This window comes from Xenopus tropicalis, chromosome 1 (assembly GCF_000004195.4).
Source record: "Xenopus tropicalis strain Nigerian chromosome 1, UCB_Xtro_10.0, whole genome shotgun sequence".
NCBI classification, from domain to species: Eukaryota; Metazoa; Chordata; class Amphibia; order Anura; family Pipidae; genus Xenopus; species Xenopus tropicalis.
Window position 1 is genome coordinate 28,623,779 of NC_030677.2, and position 24,334 is coordinate 28,648,112.

A 24,334-nucleotide genomic window follows, 5' to 3' on the forward strand; every position below is an offset into this window, starting at 1 on the left:
CATTTTAGGAGCATTGCACTCATTCTTGGAAAGCAATAATAAATTTCACTAGAAACTGGGTGAAATAGTAAACAATGATGGGATTAAATTCCCTTGAAAACGTGTGAAATTGAACACAATGAGGGGATTAACTTCCTCTTGAAGCTGAGTGAAACTGAAAACAATGAGGGGATTAACGTCTCAGTTTAAGGACAGGCTGTCAGTGACTATTCTATTCCTGTACTATTCTAAGCTTCCATAGGACCCAATGGTACTCAACAGATCAAACCTGACAAATTTTCTTTTGACAAAAAAAAAGTCAAGTAAACATTAATAAATCACAAATTACGGGAGTTATTTTCGAAAAGCTAGAATTTTTCAGGGAGCAATAACGAAAAAACCCATTCATAAATCTCGAAATTATCTAGAAATAATAAAAAAATATGACTTTATCTCAAAATTGCTTAGTAAATGTGCCCCTTAGTGCCAGTGCCCTCTGCTTTGTACTGTATAATTTTCTTCATAGAGGTTGTTGTGTTAGAATAGTTCTCTATTCAGGTATAAGACCTGTTATCCAGAATGTTTGGGACCAAGGGTATTCCGGATAAGGGGTCTTTCCATATTTTGGATATCCATACCTTATGTTTACTAAAAAAAATCAATAAAACATTAAATAAACCCAATAGGGCTGTTCTGCCCCCAATAAGGGGTAATTATATCTTAGTTGGGATCAAGTACAGGTACTGTTTTATTATTACAGAGAAAAGGGAATCATTTAACCATTAAATAAACCCAATAGGGCTGTTCTGCCCCCAATAAGGGGTAATTATATCTTAGTTGGGATCAAGTACAGGTACTGTTTTATTATTACAGAGAAAAGGGAATCATTTAACCATTAAATAAACCCAATAGGGCTGTTCTGCCCCCAATAATCATTTTAAAAATCTAAATTATTTGATTAAAATGGAGTCTATGGGAGATGCGCTTTCCGTAATTGTAAATTGTACTTGTGGTGTCAATACACACTACCTACAGTGCCACCACCTCTCTACCCTTCTCTTGCTGGCCCCTAACCAAAAACATAATTATCTGCCTATTGCTTCTGCTTAAATTCATACCTTTTCTGGATAAGAAAGGAACATCAGTTTATATTCTTGCGAATCCTTTAGCCAATTTTTAAAGAAACCACTGTGTTTAAGCATGTATTTAACTTCTTTTCCAGTAACGACAAAGGCAAACTCAGACAGCAGAAGTAAGGCATCGGCCTGCAAAAGTCAAAGAGTTTAGAATGATTATATATTGTGAGAGAGGCAATGGAAAATATCGTTATTTGGTGTGTTTCCACCAGGGAATCTGTGCCTGAACCCATGGGTTCGAAAAGAGGGGGGAGGTATGTGACAAAAAGGCTTGTCTCAGTGAGACTTGGCTGTTGGATGGCAGATATATAACACCCAGGCTGAGGTACTGGCTCCTTTAAATCTCCAGGGCAGGAGAGGCTAGGACCCTGAAGTATGGCTAGAGAATGCTGGAGCCAATTAGGGAATGCTGGAGCCAATTAGGGAATGCTGGAGCCAATTAGGCAACACCTGAATCATTTAAGGTGAGCTTGGGTGGGTAGCAAGAGTAGAGTTTCTGAGAGAGACTGTGAGGGGCAGGCTGGACTGATGACAAGCTCCCCTGATTCTGGGACTCCAGAAAAGGACTGCCGGGCATTGGCAGTGAGGGTTTGTGTTACCCCATTTGTAGAAACTACAGTCTGGTGAGGCTTTGTTTTCTTGAACTGTTTACTTGCAAACACCAAGTTGTGATATATGCTGTTTTGCTGTGGAAAATAAAGCACAGGCCGGAGCCTGATCATTTTGGTTGCAAACCAGAGTTGCCTGTCTCATCTGTGAAGCCCACATTTCCATCCGCTACCGGCTGCTACCAGCTAAATCCCCACAATATATATAGGCATTCTGGTTATGTTTATTGATATTTGCTAGAAATCTCTTTTCATTCAAGGTTTAAAATGCTAATGATTTGTACTTACTGTGTCCAGAGCATCTTGTATAAAGCTGAACACCAGTGGGTCAGAATGGTCAGTTCCCGGCATTTCCACCATTTCTATCCCGCTATGCAGGAGTTTGCTGGGCACATAAACCACAATGCTTTTAACTGCTGCAATTTTTTTGCTCATGAGGTCAGATGTAGCTTCATTTTGTAATGTAAACTCTTGGAGGAGTTTCTATAAAATTAAGATTTAGTAATATATAAACCATCACTTCAGTACATTAAGGAGTAAGACCTGCAGTAGAGTAGAACATTCTTTAGAAGTACTTTAATACTTATCTATCCAATTTTAGTATCTAGTAGAATTAAGTCTAAAACAAGTGGACTTTTCTGAGTTTTTCTTGAAAACGTTTCACCACTCATCCGAGTGGCTTCTTCAATTCAAATGACTGGTAGGGAATTCCCCGGTATTTAAACTCTTGATGGTAGTAGAGTCACAGACATCCAATCACAATGGTTCCATTGAACTTGTTCAGTTAGGTGTTAGCTGAAACTGACAGGTGTGAGAAGGTCACACCTAACTGAACAAGTTCAATGGAACCATTGTGATTGGATGTCTGTGACTCTACTACCATCAAGAGTTTAAATACCGGGGAATTCCCTACCAGTCATTTGAACTGAAGAAGCCACTCGGATGAGTGGTGAAACGTTTTCAAGAAAAACTCAGAAAAGTCCAGTTGTTTTAGACTTAATTCTACTAGATACTGTATATCATGACCTGGATAAATGAGAATCTTCATAGACATATCCAATTTTACTTTTCACAATCTTTAATTGTGTCAGTGATCTAAAATACCATTTATGTAACCACTGAATCACTTGAAAATTTTGAATAATCCTAGGTTTTCCCATCAACTTAGGGCCCATTCATTAAAGCACATTTTTTTAAAGAAAAAATCGTATTATTTCTAATTTTTAGAACTTTTCATAATAACCATGATAATATCGTTAAAATTGCACAACTTTTTCGTGGTTTTCGTTAACTTTGTAAATTTTTCGTTAATTTTTCGCAAAGACTATGACCATTTTGGAATTCATTCAAGCTTCGGTATCGTGACTATCTTTTGGCCAGGTTGGAGCTGCAGAGTGTCATTGAGCCCTATGGGAGACTTTCCTTGGGCCGGGTTGGAGCTGCAGAGTGCCATTGAGCCCTATGGGAGACTTTCCTTGGGCCGGGTTGGAGCTGCAGAGTGCCATTGAGCCCTATGGGAGACTTTCCTTGGGCCGGGTTGGAGCTGCAGAGAGCCATTGAGCCCTATGGGAGACTTTCCTTGGGCCGGGTTGGAGCTGCAGAGTGCCATTGAGCCCTATGGGAGGCTTTCCTTGGGCCAGGTTGGAGCTGCAGAGTGCCATTGAGCCCTATGGGAGACTTTCCTTGGGCCGGGTTGGAGCTGCAGAGTGCCATTGAGCCCTATGGGAGACTTTCCTTGGGCCAGGTTGGAGCTGCAGAGTGCCATTGAGCCCTATGGGAGACTTTCCTTGGGCCGGGTTGGAGCTGCAGAGTGCCATTGAGCCCTATGGGAGAGTCTCTTTGGGCCAGGTTGGAGCTGCAGAGTGCCATTGAGCCCTATGGGAGACTTTCCTTGGGCCTGGTTGGAGCTGCAGAGTGCCATTGAGCCCTATGGGAGACTTTCCTTGGGCCGGGTTAGAGCTGCAGAGTGCCATTGAGCCCTATGGGAGACTTTCCTTGGGCCGGGTTAGAGCTGCAGAGTGCCATTGAGCCCTATGGGAGACTTTCCTTGGGCCGGGTTGGAGCTGCAGAGTGCCATTGAGCCCTATGGGAGACTTTCCTTGGGCCGAGTTGGAGCTGCAGAGTGCCATTGAGCCCTATGGGAGACTTTCCTTGGGCCAGGTTGGAGCTGCAGAGTGCTATTGAGCCCTATGGGAGACTTTCCTTGGGCCAGGTTGGAGCTGCAGAGTGCTATTGAGCCCTATGGGAGACTTTCCTTGGGCCAGGTTGGAGCTGCAGAGTGCCATTGAGCCCTATGGGAGACTTTCCTTGGGCCGGGCCGGGTTGGAGCTGCAGAGTGCCATTGAGCCCTATGGGAGACTTTCCTTGGGCCGGGTTGGAGCTGCAGAGTGCCATTGAGCCCTATGGGAGAGTCTCCTTGGGCCGGGTTTGAGCTGCAGAGTGCCATTGAGCCCTATGGGAGACTTTCCTTGGGCCAGGTTGGAGCTGCAGAGTGCCATTGAGCCCTATGGGAGGCTTCCAAAATCATGCATTGAAGTTTCAAAGCCAGAAAGGTTTTCACGCTGTTTACAATCATTCGGATCTGAAAATTTTGTGACTTTCGGATCACAACCACAATATTTTTGAACGACCAGGAAAAGATTGTGACATTTTTGAACATAGAAATTATCATGGTTACTCGTGCTTTAATGAATGGGCCCCTTAGTATAATAGTCAAGAAACTTTTGTAACACATGGGTAGTGATGGGCGGAATTTTTTGTCAGGCATGGCAGCGAATTTCCGTGTTTCGCCATTGGTGGATTTTTTTGCGAAGCCGGCACAAAACTTTGGTGCATGCAAATAAATTGTCACACGCATCAAAAAATTGACATGCATTAAAAAATTGTTGCACGTGTCAAAAAAAAAGCATGTCATTTTTGCTGTTTGGAGAATTTTCCACCGTTTCAGATTCACAAATTTTTCAGCAAAGCGAAATGGGACAGATTCGCTCATCACTACACATGGGTAATTCTTTTAACTTTATTTTGGTTAATTTGAGTCTGGTTGCAGTAATTCCAGTGGAAATATATGCTTATTGGTTGTGTAATCATTTCAGCAGTGCATGAGTTGATGACTTGTTTATGCCTATGTCTAACTATATGATACTTTCTTTACCTGAAGAGCCAGCCTTTCTTCTGAAGCATTTTCCCCTTTCCCAAGATATATTTCTGTTTTTCCTGCAAATGCTTCAACTTCTCTGGATATATTAACATCTTCAGGATGGGTTATAGAACACAGGATGTTCCTGAGTGCTTGCTACAAGAAAGATTGAATGACCTGTAAGATTCAATATAGCCCTTATGGTGCAGATGTATACATATATTCTATAGCTAGTACCTACCTCATCATTTTCAGGGAAAGCATATGCAGTCAATACAGCGGCTCGTGCCTTCAGTGACTCAAAAGCCATTTGTTTTATTTCATTATCAGATTCCATTGTTCTCATTTCTGTAAAGAACAAAACCATCACATAGGAAACACATTTTGTTTAACCTTCATATCTTGCAGCTGTCAGTTTGGGAGATCCAAGAGCTTTGCCTGTGACTAACCTTTGGTAAAAGGTCTCTCTGGGATATTATTATTGGCCCACACTTTACAAATGATGCTGCACAACAGGCTGCACATGATCCTAAATTAGTGGCAGCATTTTTAAGTCTAGAAAGACGTTATAATTTCTTATATATATAATGCAGAATTGATAGCTTTCACAGGGTTTACACAAGAGGAACAAAATATTAAAGATTATTTAACAAACAAAGGTGAGGTTTATTGATCCAATCAACATTTCAGTTCCCTACTGTAACCTTCATCAGAGTACTCAAAACAGTGTAAGTATTAATGCTTATCACCTCCTTGGCAGCAAAAGCATTGCTAGGCCACCCCGAAATAAACATGCATGTACACATAAACAAAACAGAAAAGGACAAAACAAAAGTCAGAATGAAGTAGAAAAAAAGTGCAAATGTAATCAAAGATCAAAATTTGATCTGGGAGGGTCATTACGTTGACCTTTGAGTAAATTTGTGCATATACTGTACATAGTGACATGCTGACTGCCTGTTAATGTAATTTTTGGGGGGGAAATTAGCTATGGTAGGCAGGTAAGCAGAGGATCTAGAGCATAGAGACAGGGACATCTTGTCTTCTGGCAAATACACAGGTTTATTTAGGGGAAATTCTTCTCAACATAAAGCTCACAGGAACACAGTTCATCAACAAACAGTTCAGCAAACTTGTTCAAAACTTGTGCCCTTTGTGGGATTCTCACCTTCCAGTGTAACTTCCACACTCTGGAACTTTTTCAGGGTTTCTCACCATCCGCATTTACACACATCCACAGTGACTCTCACACTTGTGAACACTCAGGCTTCTCACTAAGCCTTGCTGACTCCTCTTAGCTCTCATCCACCTGGTCACAACTCCCTCTGCTCCTCCCAGTGGCAGGCAGCACCCCCAGCCCCTCTGGGAGTTCCTCACACAGACAGGCAGCACCCCCAGCCCCTCTGGGAGTTCCTCACACAGTCAGGCAGCCCCCAGCCCCTCTGGGAGTTCCTCACACAGTCAGGCAGCCCCCAGCCCCTCTGGGAGTTCCTCACACAGACAGGCAGCACCTCCAGCCCCTCTGGGAGTTCCTCACACAGTCAGGCAGCACCCCAGGGAGTTCTTCACACAGACAGGCAGCACCCTCAGCCCCTCTGGGAGTTCCTCACACAGTCAGGCAGCACCCCCAGCCCCTCTGGGAGTTCCTCACACAGTCAGGCAGCACCCCAGCCCCTCTGGGAGTTCCTCACACAGTCAGGCAGCACCCCCTGCCCCTCTGGGAGTTCCTCACACAGTAAGGCAGCATCCCCTGCCCCTCTGGGAGTTCCTCACACAGTCAGGCAGCACCCCAGGGAGTTCTTCACACAGACAGGCAGCCCCCCAGCCCCTCTGGGAGTTCCTCACACAGACAAGCAGCTCCTAAACCCCTCTGGGAGTTCCTCACACAGTCAGGCAGCACCCCAGCCCCTCTGGGAGTTCCTCACACAGACAGGCAGCACCCCAGCCCCTCTGGGAGTTCCTCACACAGACAGGCAGCACCCCCTGCCCCTCTGGGAGTTCCTCACACAGACAGGCAGCCCCCCAGCCCCTCTGGGAGTTCCTCACACAGACAGGCAGCACCCCAGCCCCTCTGGGAGTTCCTCACATAGACAGGCAGCACCCCAGCCCCCCTGGGAGTCCCTCACACAGTCAGGCAGCACCCCAGCCCCTCTGGGAGTTCCTCACATAGACAGGCAGCACCCCAGCCCCTCTGGGAGTTCCTCACACAGACAGGCAGCACCCCCTGCCCCTCTGGGAGTTCCTCACACAGACAGGCAGCACCCCCAGCCCCTCTGGGAGTTCCTCACACAGACAGGCAGCCCCCCCAGCCCCTCTGGGAGTTCCTCACACAGACAGGCAGCACCCTCAGCCCCTCTGGGAGTTCCTCACAAAGACAGGCAGCACCCCAGCCCCTCTGGGAGTTCCTCACACAGACAGGCAGCCCCCCCAGCTCCTCTGGGAGTTCCTCACACAGACAGGCAGCCCCCCCAGCTCCTCTGGGAGTTCCTCACACAGACAGGCAGCACCCCAGCCCCTCTGGGAGTTCCTCACACAGACAGGCAGCCCCCCAGCTCCTCTGGGAGTTCCTCACACAGACAGGCAGCACCCCCAGCCCCTCTGGGAGTTCCTCACACAGACAGGCAGCCCCCCAGCCCCTCTGGGAGTTCCTCACACAGACAGGCAGCCCCCCCAGCTCCTCTGGGAGTTCCTCACACAGACAGGCAGCACCCCAGCCCCTCTGGGAGTTCCTCACACAGACAGGCAGCCCCCCAGCTCCTCTGGGAGTTCCTCACACAGACAGGCAGCACCCCCTGCCCCTCTGGGAGTTCCTCACACAGACAGGCAGCACCCCCAGCCCCTCTGGGAGTTCCTCACACAGACAGGCAGCCCCCCAGCCCCTCTGGGAGTTCCTCACACAGACAGGCAGCCCCCCCAGCTCCTCTGGGAGTTCCTCACACAGACAGGCAGCACCCCAGCCCCTCTGGGAGTTCCTCACACAGACAGGCAGCCCCCCAGCTCCTCTGGGAGTTCCTCACACAGACAGGCAGCACCCCCAGCCCCTCTGGGAGTTCCTCACACAGACAGGCAGCCCCCCAGCCCCTCTGGGAGTTCCTCACACAGACAGGCAGCCCCCCCAGCTCCTCTGGGAGTTCCTCACACAGACAGGCAGCACCCCAGCCCCTCTGGGAGTTCCTCACACAGACAGGCAGCCCCCCAGCTCCTCTGGGAGTTCCTCACACAGACAGGCAGCCCCCCCCAGCCCCTCTGGGAGTTCCTCACAGAGACAGGCAGCCCCCACCCCAGCTCCTCTGGGAGTTCCTCACACACACAGGCAGCCCCCCAGCCCCTCTGGGAGTTCCGCACACAGACAGGCAGCCCCCACCCCAGCCCCTCTGGGAGTTCCTCACACAGACAGGCAGCACCCCCAGCCCCTCTGGGAGTTCCTCACACAGACAGGCAGCACCCCCAGCTCCTCTGGGAGTTCCTCACACAGACAGGCAGCCCCCCCAGCCCCTCTGGGAGTTCCTCACACAGACAGGCAGCCCCCCCAGCTCCTCTGGGAGTTCCTCACACAGACAGGCAGCACCCCAGCCCCTCTGGGAGTTCCTCACACAGACAGGCAGCCCCCCAGCTCCTCTGGGAGTTCCTCACACAGACAGGCAGCACCCCCTGCCCCTCTGGGAGTTCCTCACACAGACAGGCAGCACCCCCAGCCCCTCTGGGAGTTCCTCACACAGACAGGCAGCCCCCCAGCCCCTCTGGGAGTTCCTCACACAGACAGGCAGCCCCCCCAGCTCCTCTGGGAGTTCCTCACACAGACAGGCAGCCCCCCCAGCTCCTCTGGGAGTTCCTCACACAGACAGGCAGCCCCCCAGCCCCTCTGGGAGTTCCTCACACAGACAGGCAGCCCCCCAGCTCCTCTGGGAGTTCCTCACACAGACAGGCAGCCCCCCCCAGCCCCTCTGGGAGTTCCTCACAGAGACAGGCAGCCCCCACCCCAGCTCCTCTGGGAGTTCCTCACACACACAGGCAGCCCCCCAGCCCCTCTGGGAGTTCCGCACACAGACAGGCAGCCCCCACCCCAGCCCCTCTGGGAGTTCCTCACACAGACAGGCAGCACCCCCAGCCCCTCTGGGAGTTCCTCACACAGACAGGCAGCACCCCCAGCTCCTCTGGGAGTTCCTCACACAGACAGGCAGCACCCCCAGCCCCTCTGGGAGTTCCTCACACAGACAGGCAGCCCCCCCAGCCCCTCTGGGAGTTCCTCACACAGACAGGCAGCACCCCCAGCCCTCTGGGAGTTCCTCACACAGACAGGCAGCCCCCCAGCCCCTCTGGGAGTTCCTCACACAGACAGGCAGCCCCCCCAGCTCCTCTGGGAGTTCCTCACACAGACAGGCAGCACCCCAGCCCCTCTGGGAGTTCCTCACACAGACAGGCAGCCCCCCAGCTCCTCTGGGAGTTCCTCACACAGACAGGCAGCACCCCCTGCCCCTCTGGGAGTTCCTCACACAGACAGGCAGCACCCCCAGCCCCTCTGGGAGTTCCTCACACAGACAGGCAGCCCCCAGCCCCTCTGGGAGTTCCTCACACAGACAGGCAGCCCCCCCAGCTCCTCTGGGAGTTCCTCACACAGACAGGCAGAACCCCAGCCCCTCTGGGAGTTCCTCACACAGACAGGCAGCCCCCCAGCTCCTCTGGGAGTTCCTCACACAGACAGGCAGCACCCCCAGCCCCTCTGGGAGTTCCTCACACAGACAGGCAGCCCCCCAGCCCCTCTGGGAGTTCCTCACACAGACAGGCAGCCCCCCCAGCTCCTCTGGGAGTTCCTCACACAGACAGGCAGCACCCCAGCCCCTCTGGGAGTTCCTCACACAGACAGGCAGCCCCCCAGCTCCTCTGGGAGTTCCTCACACAGACAGGCAGCCCCCCCCCAGCCCCTCTGGGAGTTCCTCACAGAGACAGGCAGCCCCCACCCCAGCTCCTCTGGGAGTTCCTCACACACACAGGCAGCCCCCCAGCCCCTCTGGGAGTTCCGCACACAGACAGGCAGCCCCCACCCCAGCCCCTCTGGGAGTTCCTCACACAGACAGGCAGCACCCCCTGCCCCTCTGGGAGTTCCTCACACAGACAGGCAGCACCCCCTGCCCCTCTGGGAGTTCCTCACACAGACAGGCAGCACCCCCAGCCCCTCTGGGAGTTCCTCACACAGACAGGCAGCCCCCCCAGCTCCTCTGGGAGTTCCCCACACAGACAGGCAGCACCCCAGCCCCTCTGGGAGTTCCTCACACAGACAGGCAGCCCCCCCAGCCCCTCTGGGAGTTCCTCACACAGACAGGCAGCCCCCCCAGCCCCTCTGGGAGTTCCTCACACAGACAGGCAGCCCCCCCAGCTCCTCTGGGAGTTCCCCACACAGACAGGCAGCACCCCAGCCCCTCTGGGAGTTCCTCACACAGACAGGCAGCCCCCCAGCTCCTCTGGGAGTTCCTCACACAGACAGGCAGCCCCCCCAGCCCCTCTGGGAGTTCCTCACACAGACAGGCAGCCTTCCTGCCCTGTGCCCTGCCCTGAGCGTGACCTACTCTGAGTGACCCCTCACTCTCACTGACTCCTTCACACTGAGCGGCCCCCAGGTGGGGGAGCACACACCTTTTTACCTCTCCAGGCAGCTCCTCTCTCAGCTGCCTCTTAATTTGCCAACTTAGAGGGATTAATAACCCTGTCTGCACAAGGAATTCCCCTGCAGTCCACATCACATGCTTCAAGGCTGCAATGTTTCCTAACCACATTGTCACAATATATAATAGTAATTTCCCCCCTAAAACATATACTTAGCAACAATGATTTGCTTTCCATGATTGAGATTTTAAAACAAAAACCCTACATATTCTTAATTTCCCACAAAATAACATTTCTATTCATTTAAAAAAATTACTTGTTGACTTTTACATGTTTTTAGGTTTTAGATGTCAAATTAATTCAGATTTTTTATGTTTTATAAATGTATGGCAGAAAACTTCAATTCACCATTTTGTTTTTTCACCCCTTAGTTCTTATCCAAGAACCATCCCCAGTAATATACATTACCTGGCTCTAGAAATTTGAGCTCAAACAACTGATTTTGTATTTGTTTCTTGTCCAGGTAATCCACTCTCATTTGAAAGGAGGCCCCATATCTTAGACTGAATATACATTTTGTTGTGGAATTATAAGAATAACATATCTCTTTCCTGTAAACATATAAAAGGCAGAGCTGCAGTCGTAATTAACCAGTTAATATCTATTCATTTTATTAATCATAAAATTAAAAAAAATAAATAAAGTGAATCTAGGGAATGGGGAGCATTAGTATGTTGATACGCTCTAACACTCATACAGGTATGGGACCCATTATCCAGAATGCTTGGGACCTGGGATTTTAGGGATCTTTCCATAATTTGGATCTCCATAACTTAAGTCTGCTAAAAATCATTTAAATATTGAATAAACCCGATATGATTGTTTTGCCTCCAATAAGGATTAATTATATCTTGGTTGGGATCAAGTACAAGGTTCTGTTTTATTATTACAGAGAAAAGGGAATCATTTAACCATTAAATAAACCCAATAGGGCTGTTCTGCCCCCAATAAGGGGTAATTATATCTTAGTTGGGATCAAGTACAGGTACTGTTTTATTATTACAGAGAAAAGGGAATCATTTAACCATTAAATAAACCCAATAGGGCTGTTCTGCCCCCAATAAGGGGTAATTATATCTTAGTTGGGTTCAAGTACAGGTACTGTTTTATTATTACAGAGAAAAGTGAATCATTTAACCATTAAATAAACCCAAAAGGGCTGTTCTGCCCCCAATAAGGGGTAATTATATCTTAGTTGGGATCAAGTACAAGGTACTGTTTTATTATTACAGAGAAAAGGGAATCATTTAACCATTAAATAAACCCAATAGGGCTGTTCTGCCCCCAATAAGGGGTAATTATATCTTAGTTGGGATCAAATACAGGTACTGTTTTATTATTACAGAGAAAAGGGAATCATTTAACCATTAAATAAACCCAATAGGATTGTTCTGCCCCCAATAAGGATTAATTATATCTTAGTTGGGATCAAGCACAAGTTATTGCTTTATTATTACAGAGAAAAAAAATAATTTATAAAAATTAGAATTATTTGCTTATAATGGAGTCTATGTGAGATGGCTTTTCTGTAATTCGGAACTTTCTAGATAATTGGTTTCCGGATAAGGGATCCCATATCTGTACTAGATAACATTAGCAAAGTTTGAGAAACCCATAGCAGCTAATCAACACAGGGTGCCCTATATACTTATTTAAAAGGTCAAGAAAAAATCTTGATTGCATATAAAAAAGGGGAAAAAAAAGCATGAGATTTGTTTCCCATAACATTTTTTCTTTAAGCACTAACTTATTTAAGAAAAATGTCCGGCAATATTTGCAATCAAGTTTTTTTTTTTTAATTAGAGAAAACCCTCAAACACAAGTGAGAATCATATTATTCTATTCAGTTTCAATGAGGTTAAAAATTTAAAAAAAATGTAAAGGTTTGCAGTATTGTTGCTTTCACGTGTGTGTAGTGGTAAGTGAATCTGTCCCATTTTGCTTTGCTGTAAAATTTACGAAACTTTGGAAATATTTGTGACGTGGCAAAAAATTTGTGAAACACAGAAAATGATGCGCGTCAAAAAATATTGTTGCGTGTGTCACGTGTGTCAATTTTTTTAGTGGCAAAATTTCACTCATCATTACTTGTGTGTCAATTCAAATGGACACTCAATGAACCAACCAGTTTTGTACCCAAGTAAATGTAAGTAAGTTTAAGATAAACTCTATAGGATCTTTATCAAATTGTGAAATTAGAGTTCACCAAAATTCACCCGTTCTCTGTTCATTCCTATGGGGTTTTCAGACGCGTATTTATCAGTGGGTGAATTTTTCTGTGGTGAGCTATAATTTCACCAGTATATACTTACACTTGAGTGATAATGCCATCAAATACTTGACACTTGGAAATATATTTTATTTTTATTTGCATTTTTTTAATTTAATTTAAATATATTTTTTTTTATTGCAATTGCTGATTCATTTGGAAACAGAGTATGGATTGGCCAGGGTTATAGAACAATTCTAGTTCCTATTTCATTATAAACCTTACTTGTCTTTCTGAAGTAATTCATTTTGAAGAATAACTTTTGTGTTGTTTTTAAACCCGAATTGGTCTATTTAATATCCATTAAAGGTAATTAATAGCAAGTCTGGAAATAAATAAGAAATGTGGATTTTGTTACTTACTGTGGCAGCAAGTAAGGCTCGATGCTAATCCTCTTTTGGTCTGTAAAATAGTCCCTGAGATTTCCAAAGGAATTTGCATTTTCTCTTGATTCCTAATATTCAATTAAATTACAAAGTGAACAGAAATGAATTTCCCATTTATACCAGTACAGCAGCTGGATATTGATAAATCATATTATGAAGTAAAACTAAACCTATGGTGCAGATTTATTATTGTTCTTATTTTTTCCTTTTCCTCAAATCAAACCTTTTCATGCAAAAAATGCATCTATTTAAATAATTACTATAAAAAACTAATAAAAAAATGACACCATTGAAAAGCTGGCGAGGGCATGTACAAGTCAACGGTAGCTCTTCTTTGCAAATTGTAAACCTACTTTGAGGATTTGGAGTTTTTCAGGGTTTTTTTCACTTTTAATTTCATGAATATTCTTACATAAGCAAAGGTTGTCATATTAGTTTTTGTTTTATAATTTTTTTAAATTGTGTTTTTTATAATCATATTTTTAAATAAATTTGGAGACATTTGTGCTTTTTGTGAGTGAGTTTAGTTGTGGTAGAATTTTTTTTTTTTTTTTTAACAAATCTGTGTCTATGGAGGAGATTTATCAACGTTCGAGTTTACATTTTTTCACGATTTTTCGATACAGAAGTCAGTGGGAGTTGGCCTAGGCAAAGTAAAGCTATAGTTTTAAACTCAATTTTTGTAAACTGAGATATTCAAGTTTTAGGTGTTTTCCTTATTAATAAATAAGCAAGCATTCAATACAGGGTTATGGGAGATAGCTCTCAGTACAAGTGAGGGAATACAGGGTTATGGGAGATAGCTCTTAGTACAAGTGAGGGAATACAGGGGTATGGGAGATAGCTCTCAGTACAAGTGAGGGAATACAGGGGTATGGGAGATAGCTCTCAGTACAAGTGAGGGAATACAGGGGTATGGGAGATAGCTCTCAGTACAAGTGAGGGAATACAGGGGTATGGGAGATAGCTCTCAGTACAAGTGAGGGAATACAGGGGTAGGGGGGATAGCTCTCAGTACAAGTGAGGGAATACAGGGGTATGGGAGATAGCTCTTAGTACAAGTGAGGGAATACAGGGGTAGGGGGGATAGCTCTCAGTACAAGTGAGGGAATACAGGGTTATGGGGGATAGCTCTCAGTACAAGTGAGGGAATACAGGGGTAGGGGAGATAGCTCTCAGTACAAGTGAGGGAATACAGGGGTAGGGGAGATAGCTCTCAGTACAAGTGAGGGAATACAGGGGTAGGGGAGATAGCTCTCAGTACAAGTGAGGGAATACAGGGGTAGGGGGGATAGCTCTCAGTACAAGTGAGGGAATACAGGGTTATGGGAGATAGCTCTCAGTACAAGTGAGGGAATACAGGGGTAGGGGAGATAGCTCTCAGTACAAGTGAGGGAATACAGGGGTAGGGGAGATAGCTCTCAGTACAAGTGAGGGAATACAGGGGTAGGGGTGATAGCTCTCAGTACAAGTGAGGGAATACAGGGGTAGGGGTGATAGCTCTCAGTACAAGTGAGGGAATACAGGGGTAGGGGAGATAGCTCTCAGTACAAGTGAGGGAATACAGGGGTAGGGGTGATAGCTCTCAGTACAAGTGAGGGAATACAGGGGTAGGGGTGATAGCTCTCAGTACAAGTGAGGGAATACAGGGGTAGGGGAGATAGCTCTCAGTACAAGTGAGGGAATACAGGGGTAGGGGTGATAGCTCTCAGTACAAGTGAGGGAATACAGGGGTAGGGGGGATAGCTCTCAGTACAAGTGAGGGAATACAGGGGTAGGGGTGATAGCTCTCAGTACAAGTGAGGGAATACAGGGGTAGGGGAGATAGCTCTCAGTACAAGTGAGGGAATACAGGGGTAGGGGTGATAGCTCTCAGTACAAGTGAGGGAATACAGGGGTAGGGGTGATAGCTCTCAGTACAAGTGAGGGAATACAGGGGTAGGGGTGATAGCTCTCAGTACAAGTGAGGGAATACAGGGGTAGGGGAGATAGCTCTCAGTGCAAGTGAGGGAATACAGGGGTATGGGACATAGCTCTCAGTACAAGTGAGGGAATACAGGGGTAGGGGAGATAGCTCTTAGTACAAGTGAGGGAATACAGGGGTAGGGGAGATAGCTCTCAGTACAAGTGAGGGAATACAGGGGTAGGGGAGATAGCTCTCAGTACAAGTGAGGGAATACAGGGGTAGGGGAGATAGCTCTCAGTACAAGTGAGGGAATACAGGGGTAGGGGGGATAGCTCTCAGTACAAGTAAGGGAATACAGGGGTAGTGAGATAGCTCTCAGTACAAGTGAGGGAATACAGGGGTATGGGAGATAGCTCTCAGTACAAGTGAGGGAATACAAGGTTATGGGAGATAGCTCTCAGTACAAGTGAGGGAATACAGGGTTATAGGAGATAGCTCTCAGTACAAGTGAGGGAATACAGGGTTATGAGAGATAGCTCTCAGTACAAGTGAGGGAATACAGGGTTATAGGAGATAGCTCTCAGTACAAGTGAGGGAATACAGGGTTATAGGAGATAGCTCTCAGTACAAGTGAGGGAATACAGGGGTATGGGAGATAGCTCTCAGTACAAGTGAGGGAATACAAGGTTATGGGAGATAGCTCTCAGTACAAGTGAGGGAATACAGGGTTATAGGAGATAGCTCTCAGTACAAGTGAGGGAATACAGGGGTATGGGAGATAGCTCTTAGTACAAGTTGCCCCAGGGACTGGCCCGATTGCCATCTTGGAGTCAGGAAGGAATTTTTTTCCCCTCTGCGGCAAATTAGAGAGGCTTCAGATGGGGTTTTTGCCTTCCTCTGGATCAACTAGCAGTTAGGCAGGTTATATATAGGCATTAAGGTTAAACTTGATGGACATATGTCTTTCTTCAACCTAACTTACTATGTTGGTATGTTACTATGATATGCAAGTTTATTTAATTTAAAAAAACAAACTTGAATTCGGAAACTCAAATATTTGATGAACAAGCCCATAACTGTGTAACTTGAGAAACATTGTGTTAGAATTCTTCTGACAACACTGAGCAGGTAGAGGAAAATGTAAACAGTTTTATTGTTTACAGTTTGACTTGCTTGGCAAATTGCTTGTTAGACATTGACCAGAGCAACCAGGAAATGCTTAAGGGGTTGATTGCATATAATTACACAAATAATTCCCATTACCTCTTGATTTGTAAATCTTAACTCATGGCAGATAGATCCCACTAAACTCTTGAAGTTTCTCTCATCGCCATTAAGGTCTTTAATAAAATCTTGTATCTAAAATGTAAAACGTCAGCAATCCGTCTGAGTAACATCTTAGTGAGACTTGCAGCTAAACATTACAATACAGACATTTGCCCATTATTTTGCAACACAAAAATAATCATTATGTAGGCTTCCCAATACACATTTCCTAAAACACTATGAACAAATCCAGTGTGTAATAAGTGCCTGCGCTCACAAAATTACCCATATTTAATACATTATTTTAATATAATGGCGGTTAAGTCAGCCAGGCTGGCTACACTGCTCGGTTCAATGGGCATTTCAGTCATATTTCTGTTTCAATAAATATTTTTTACCTGCCAGAAAAATATGTATACAGTTGTGATGTGAATTTACCAACCCTAACCCACCCATTCTCAACCCTAACCCACCCATTCTCAACCCTAACCCACCCATTCTCAACCCTAACCCACCCATTCTCAACCCTAACCCACCCATTCTCAACCCTAACCCACCCATTCTCAACCCTAACCCACCCATTCTCAACCCTAACCCACCCATTCTCAACCCTAACCCACCCATTCTCAACCCTAACCCACCCATTCTCAACCCTAACCTGCCCATTCTCAACCCTAACCCACCCATTCTCAACCCTAATCTGCCCATTCTCAACCCAGGCCTGACCTGGTCGGTGATTGTGAAGGGATGTGAAGATCCGTAGCAGTAAAACAGGTATTGAGTGCTATTTAGTGATAAGTTCATACTTTACTTTTGATGTATTTGCTCAGTAATAATATGAATGTGCCTTGTACTTGATATTAACTAAGCTAATACTGAGCCATGTTGGTACAAATATCAGTACTTACTGCTTCTGGCAGCTCTGTACAATAATCATCCTTCACCATTCTAACTTCTGCATGTTCATCAATGGCCTGAATGAAATAAGCAAGAAAATAATATTTGTAAATGCATTAGCATATGGCTAATATAACCAGTTCTAAGTATAACACATTTCGCTCCATTTACACTGTGTTATAATAGTTCGATTTTAACTCCTCAAATAGTAAGATGTACATGGTGGAAACCATTTAGGGCCATGGCACATATATTTATTGCCTGTGATATATCTGAACTACTAGGGGTGACAATCTCTAAATGCTTTCCCACCCGCAATAATGCAAATTGCCAGTGGGACAGCATCCATGTTGATTTGTTTTTCCAAACTTCCTTGCAAGGCAACTTCTGATAAACAAAGCGATGTGTATGTTTTTTCACCAGTGATTTACATTATTTCCCTGTGTCCATCCCATCACCCTTAATTAAAATAATTAGCACCTGCAATGTTTGTATTTTCTTCAGTCCGTTAGCCTCCAATTCCTCCTTGTTTTCTTCTGTCAGTAGCAGCAACAGATTGAGAAGGAAACTCTTTCCCACACCTGTTTCATAAAATATTATTTCAGGTTCATTATTGTACTGTAATTCCAAATTAGCAGATCTAATAACTAATCTAGAATATATATAAGGGAAGTTGTTACATAAATTTAAGGCTGATGCCACACGTGGCGTTTTTCCGCTGCGTATTTTCTAATTCTCTCTGCGGCTGAAAAATGCCTGATATCATCATCCATAGAAATAACTTGAAAAAACGCGAAGCAAACCACACAATGCGGAAATACGCTAGAAAACGCCTTAGCACGGATTTTTCAAGCGTTGGCCGAAATACGCCAGTATTTGCGAAGCAAGCTATTCCTATGTATACGCAAAGGCAGCTGCCAGACGCTGCGTTTTTTGCTATTTCGCACTATTAGCACCATGGAAACGGGATTTGCTTAAGTCACCAGGCTGAAAAATGCCATAGTCTCGGGCTGTGTGGCTTGTGCGACGTTTTTAGGCTGAGAAAAAACGCAGCGGAAAAACGCCACGTGTGGCATCAGCCTAAGCCATTAGGTGGAGGTGCAATGAGGCTGTGATTACCAAATTTATACAGACATAGACAATAGATCATCTACACTCACCCATTATCAATATATATATATATAAGACATTCTGTGCATTAAGCCACCAAGAAATGCCCTCCCCTAAATACAACAGGGATTGTTTGTCTATATATTGCAATATATTCAAGCTGGCCAACTACGTCACAGTCACCCCTGGTTTGGCCAGTCCTACACTCACTAACCCCCGGTCTGGCCAGTCCTACACCCATTTTTGATCTGATTCATTAAGAATTCTACTGCTTCATTATACATTTAACAAAGAGACTTCTACCTTTGCTTGCTTTCTTACATACTGTACACGTGAGACTGACATTTTCTTTGAAGTTCCTGTGCACCAACACTATGGAAAGCATAGGGACTTCAAGTCCCAGAATCCATCACTTTGTTAATGAAACAAGATGAAGATGGGGTTGCATTACACAGTGAGCCTAAGTGGGGTAGGGAACTGATGCCAGAGAGCACATAGACAGACTATCCTATAGAGAAAATGGGTAGGGGATGCACAGAACAGGGAAACCTTCAAATGTATTATAAAGTACGGTATGTACTAGTAAGCTACAGATGCAGCCAGCAAGTATTCACATTTTGTCCTACCATGTCCAGACACCATTTTTTGAATGTTAAATGCTGTCTCTGGATGGTGCAATCGAAAATGCCATAGTATTGTTTTTTTTCCCTGTGCTAACTGGAAGAGACCCAATGCGGCAACATGGTGAAGACACTTGGCTGCATCTGTATGGCTGTTGCTCCTCTGTAGCCAGATACACAAGGGTCAGCAAGTTTTCTCCTTGTAATACTCATTTGTGCATCAGGAAATGCCAAGATGCTGATTGGATGACTGACTATCCATTGTCTATGGACAGCATCATGTGATTCTTACCAATTCAAGCAACCACTGCAGACAGGGGAAAATATACAGTACAAACTCTTTGCAGAGCCCTGGATGGAATCAAAATAGAACCTCAGCAGTGTAAGACAGCAATGCTAACGCTAACCCCTGAGATCATAAGCTGAGGAGCTATTATAACAGGCCAAAATATAGACAGAGCTGAATAATAATATGTTTTTGACATAGTTGGTGTAAATAGATGTTGCGTCAGTTATACAGTTTTTTATCTTCCTCTCTTGCTAACTGATGCAACATTGCAACATAAAGATGTTGCTTAAAGCAGTTCATGACATTAAGGATTATGTGTAGTGATGAGAAAATCTGTCCCGTTTCGCTGGAAAATTTGCGAAACTACAGGAAAATTTCCGAAATGGCAAAGAATCCACAAAATGAGTTTGTCGCGCCCATTTTGCAGTGACCGTGCCCATTTTGCTGTGACCGCGTCTATTTTGACGTGACTGCACCCAATTTGATGTGACCATGTCTATTTTGACGTTATCTTAGATGCAACTTTTTTTGACGTGCAACTAATTTTTTTGCTGCAAATTTTCGCTGAAGTTTTGCAAAACAATTCCCCAATGGCACAATGTGGAAATTTGCTGCCAATCCATGCCTGGCTAAAACAATTGCTCATCACTAAATTTCTAAAGTTCTGTTTCAAGTGAAGACATTTTGACAGATTTGACATTTAACAAAAATAAAATGCATACCATTATGTGAAAATACTGCCACCTGAATTGGGTTTTGGTGCAGTTCTGCAAGCTGTGTTTGGATGCTGTGCAATTCTGCATCTACCAGGTTTCCATCTCCTACCAACTGGCGCTGATATGTGGATGTTACCTTATGTATCCTGTAGTCAATCTCTGAAAATAAACACAGATAAGGGTGGTCTAGCAAGCATATTACATATAGCATTTGCAAAGTTGGGGCCACACAGGGCCATACAGGAATTAAGTTTCAGTTAGGGGCTAAATAAGCTCTGCCATCCAGAGGAGGGCAATGAAGGCGAGTGCAGGAGAATTCAGCCATGATGTCCCTCAAAGGCTCACTAAATATCATTGTAGCCGTCTGTAGCCATTGTGTATTCTGCAGAACATCAAGACCCCACTTAACTTTGTACATATCCACGTGGTTAGTAGTGTTAGACACAGCATTTCTTTTGCTCACAAGTTGCACATGTTAATCATGAAACAGTACCTGCAACATTACCTACAGGTTACTCACAGTGAGCCATCTGTATAGCTACTGTACAAGCGCGAATAAAAAAACCTAAAATATTTAAACAAAAGTTTGAATAAAACTTGAATTGAAGCTATGGCATGACTTTGCCTTTCCACAGGCAACCGCCAGCAACTAATAGCTCTGAAATCCTTGGTATCCAAGATCTATCGCGGCGACTAACTTGCTCTGTGGGCCTTCAGCCTTAGATGGCGAAGTTTTAAATTCGAGATTTCTGTTTTTTTGTACTTAATAAATACCAGACATATCAAGTTTTCAAACCATAACTCAAATTCAAGTTTTTTAAGTTAAAAAAAATCTTGAATGAAGAAAAAAAATCAAACTCGACAGTTGATAAATCGCCCCCTAAGGGTTATACGGTCACCAACATACAATCAGAATGGTTCCATTGAGTTTATTAAGGCTGGTGCTATCTGAAACTTAAAGGGTTAAATTATAATGCAGTCACAATAGTAGCATGAGTCTTATTGAGGCAGTTGTTCATTCTTCAAATTTCATGACTGGAAGTGTGAGTTTTTATGAAACCGGCTCCAAGTTAATGATAAACAGTGTCAACAGAGATCCCACACTTGTGTTTTATGGAGAGCAGCACAATATTTTATAACAACCCATCTATTTTAAAAATAATCACATCTGAACCCCAAATCTCTTGAAATAGATGTAAAAAAAAGCTCTGTGGAATAAGAAAGTACAGTTTTGCAAAATATGTTGTTTTATCAGGGAGCAGGTATTTTAGCTATATACAGTATATATATATATATATATACACACACACACACACACTTGCCCTAAATGTCACATTCATTGGTTATGCAATATAAAGAAGTCTGTACAGCAATGAGATTGAGGAACATTTTGAGTGTTGTATATATGAGTGTAATAATTTTGTACCAGCAGTTGTTATGGCAATAATGAGTACTACCTTATTACAGACCATGGTAATTACCTGTTATTAAAGGCTGGCAAACTGTTATCTGATCCTTCACTTGATGTATTAAAACATTTCTTATTCCTGATTCTTTCAACTGTTTTTCTATGCAGTCCTTATATAAGGCAAATGTATCTGTGTCCAGTGGCTTGGATGCCCTATACTCTATGAAAATATTGCCTTCAGTGTTGCTGTGGCTGTTCTCAGTAAGTTGGCGCCAGAGGATATTTGATAACTCCAAACCAAATCCTTCTCCTGTTTCACGTAGTATTTTCTCCAGTAAATGGCCTTGAAGTTTGTAAAAGACGCGCACTGAAGCTTTTGCTTTTATGATAGGGCTTATAATATTCACTGGTGTCCGGACAAATGCATCACAAATCCGTATAAGCAAAGTGGGGGCTTCATCCAGCCTTGGCCTTTTGGCATTCATTGCCATTGTTAATGTCTAAATGCTAAAGCAAAACTGAAATGCCTGGGTTAAGATTTAGTTGTGATTGGTCGTGACTTGTTTCTCAGAATAAATCTTTATCTTTCCCCCTTAGGCACAAGCTGGGACACAACGTTATGTTAGAATGGTTTCTGTTGAATGACAAGAACTCGCACAAAACAAGTTTATAGGCTGCGAGTCACTGGGCTGGGTGTGTTTTTATATAGCACAACAGGGAACAGGGAAACGAAAGTGAAATAAACTGAACGAGAAATGGTACAGCAGCAAACATCATTTACAACCAGTGCATCATATGGAGATCGGTATCATTTTTTCCTCATCATTAAACCAGTCACTTGTTTGTGCTCATTACTGACTAGCCCAATAAAAGCTAGCTGCTTAATACAATAGGTGCTGATTATTACTACATAAAGACAAATTTATATATACCTGTAGTATGATATATTAGAAATATAATGAGGAAGATTTTTTGAAGATCATTTATTTTGGTAGGTGTGCCCCTTTGACTGCTTTGAAAAACATTGTCTTTTAAAAGAAATAAATGGCATATTTGTAAGTTGTGGTTCGTGTTTTCCCTGATTGTTGAATATAAACGCATAGACTGTTCTGCGGCCAGAACGCTGCTTCTTTGCATATAATAATAATTATGCATGGGGACAGGCCAGTGTTCTTTCTTTCACTGAGGCATTCTGCTTAAATGTACCAGCAACCCTAATATAAGGTTGGTATCTGTTCTAGTGAATATATCAGTTATAAACCTTCCTGCTGGTAGCCCTAAAGGCCATGAAGAGTTCTCACTATCCTATTGGGAAAGCTGGAGAAAGCATTGCAAATCCCAAGCATGCGTTAAATACAAAGATTTAGAGAATGACATGGTCACACATTATTTCATATACCTGTATAAAGAAAATAAATGATTTAACTATAAGTAGGCATAGTGTAAGGGCAATAATAATGGCCCCCACATAGATGTGAGTAATATAAGGCCCACCAACAACCAGGTTACATAGTTACATAGTTACATAGGGTTGAAAAAAGTCCATCAAGTTCAACCCATCCAAGTAAACCCAGCACACACGACCCACACCTACCAATCTATACACTCACATACATAAACTATATATACAACCACTAATACCAACTGTAGATATTAGTATCACAATAGCCTTGGATATTCTGATTGTTCAAGAACTCATCCAGGCCCCTCTTAAACGCATTAACAGAATCTGCCATTACCACATCACTAGGAAGGGCATTCCCCAAGCTCACTGCCCTCACCGTGAAAAACCCCCTACGCTGCTTCAAATGGAAGCTCTGTTCCTCTAATCTAAAGGGGTGACCTCTGGTGCATTGATTGTTTTTATGGGAAAAAAGAACATCCCCCAACTGCCTATAATCCCCTCTAATGTACTTGTACAGAGTAATCATGTCCCCTCGCAAGCGCCTCTTTTCCAGAGGAAACAACCCCAACCTCGACAGTCTCACCTCATAGCTTAAATCTTCCATCCCCTTTACCGGTTTAGTTGCACGTCTCTGCACTCTCTCCAGCTCATTAATATCCTTCTTAAGGACTGGAGCCCAAAACTGCACTGCATACTCAAGGTGAGGCCTTAACAGGGACCTATAAAGAGGTTATCAGAGAGATCACCAGGCAAATAAGGCCTGATTGCATATGTTTCACAAAAGGAATTAAGCTTTTTTTTAAATTACAGATACGTTATTAGTCAATAGCAGGTTACAATGGTGATTTCTGCATATTTACTATATGAAGAAGGTAAGAACTCTTTGTGTGCTGTTTGGTGAGAGCAAATAGCATATTACAAATAATCTGAGGCAAAGTACAATGTGCTAAAAACAACTGATCTTTGCACCCATTTTTGCACCTTGCACACTACTAATACAAATTTGGTTTTATGTCATTAATGGGTAGTAGGTTTCTACTACAATATGGACACTGATCTGGTAAAGGATTTTACTAACAAACTTGAAAGGTCAAGATAAAGGCAGTTGTAAAATATATTACACTGCTGTGTAGGTAGAAGAGGTATAAACAGCCCAGACAGCAGCTCAATTACACTCAGGAAGCCGTGAGCAACAGGAAGGCAGAGAGAACAGTTGAGTAGGTGTAGCAGAAGCTTATGGGAGTTGTAGGCAAACTCAACTAAAGGACATCAAGGGACCATAGACGCCTTTGGATGAAACTGAAATGAATGTGAGTTTAGGGCTTAATACATAAAAACTTGCCCACGTTCTATTTATTCCTATGGGGTTTTTAGAAGTGTATTTATCAATTGAGGAGTTCTAACTTTCACCAATTGATAATTATGCTTCTAAAAATCCCATAGGAATGAATAGAATGTGGGTGCATTTTTATGTATTATGCTCTAAACTGACATTTTGATAAATCTGCCCCTTAGAGTAGTTTAGTAGTTGCACTTAGT

The 24,334-nt window shown here is 44.1% G+C and overlaps 1 protein-coding gene across 1 annotated transcript in view; it reads right to left on the bottom strand.

Moving 5' to 3' along the window:
* The window catches only part of LOC101731905, a 40,549-nt gene extending 18,511 nt beyond the window's left edge, over window positions 1-22,038 (bottom strand). Inside the window, exons 1-11 of the mRNA XM_018095330.2 lie at window positions 21,464-22,038; window positions 19,989-20,141; window positions 17,728-17,828; window positions 17,259-17,324; window positions 16,348-16,443; window positions 13,155-13,246; window positions 10,932-11,074; window positions 5,104-5,210; window positions 4,878-5,018; window positions 2,012-2,206; window positions 1,098-1,244 (exon numbers count right to left, since the gene is read on the bottom strand). Coding sequence (XP_017950819.2) covers window positions 1,098-1,244; window positions 2,012-2,206; window positions 4,878-5,018; window positions 5,104-5,210; window positions 10,932-11,074; window positions 13,155-13,246; window positions 16,348-16,443; window positions 17,259-17,324; window positions 17,728-17,828; window positions 19,989-20,141; window positions 21,464-21,881 — 1,659 coding nt within the window. The 5' untranslated portion in view covers window positions 21,882-22,038. The remainder of the gene's footprint in view (window positions 1-1,097; window positions 1,245-2,011; window positions 2,207-4,877; window positions 5,019-5,103; window positions 5,211-10,931; window positions 11,075-13,154; window positions 13,247-16,347; window positions 16,444-17,258; window positions 17,325-17,727; window positions 17,829-19,988; window positions 20,142-21,463) is intronic.
* Between the last annotated feature and the right edge of the window lie 2,296 nt (window positions 22,039-24,334).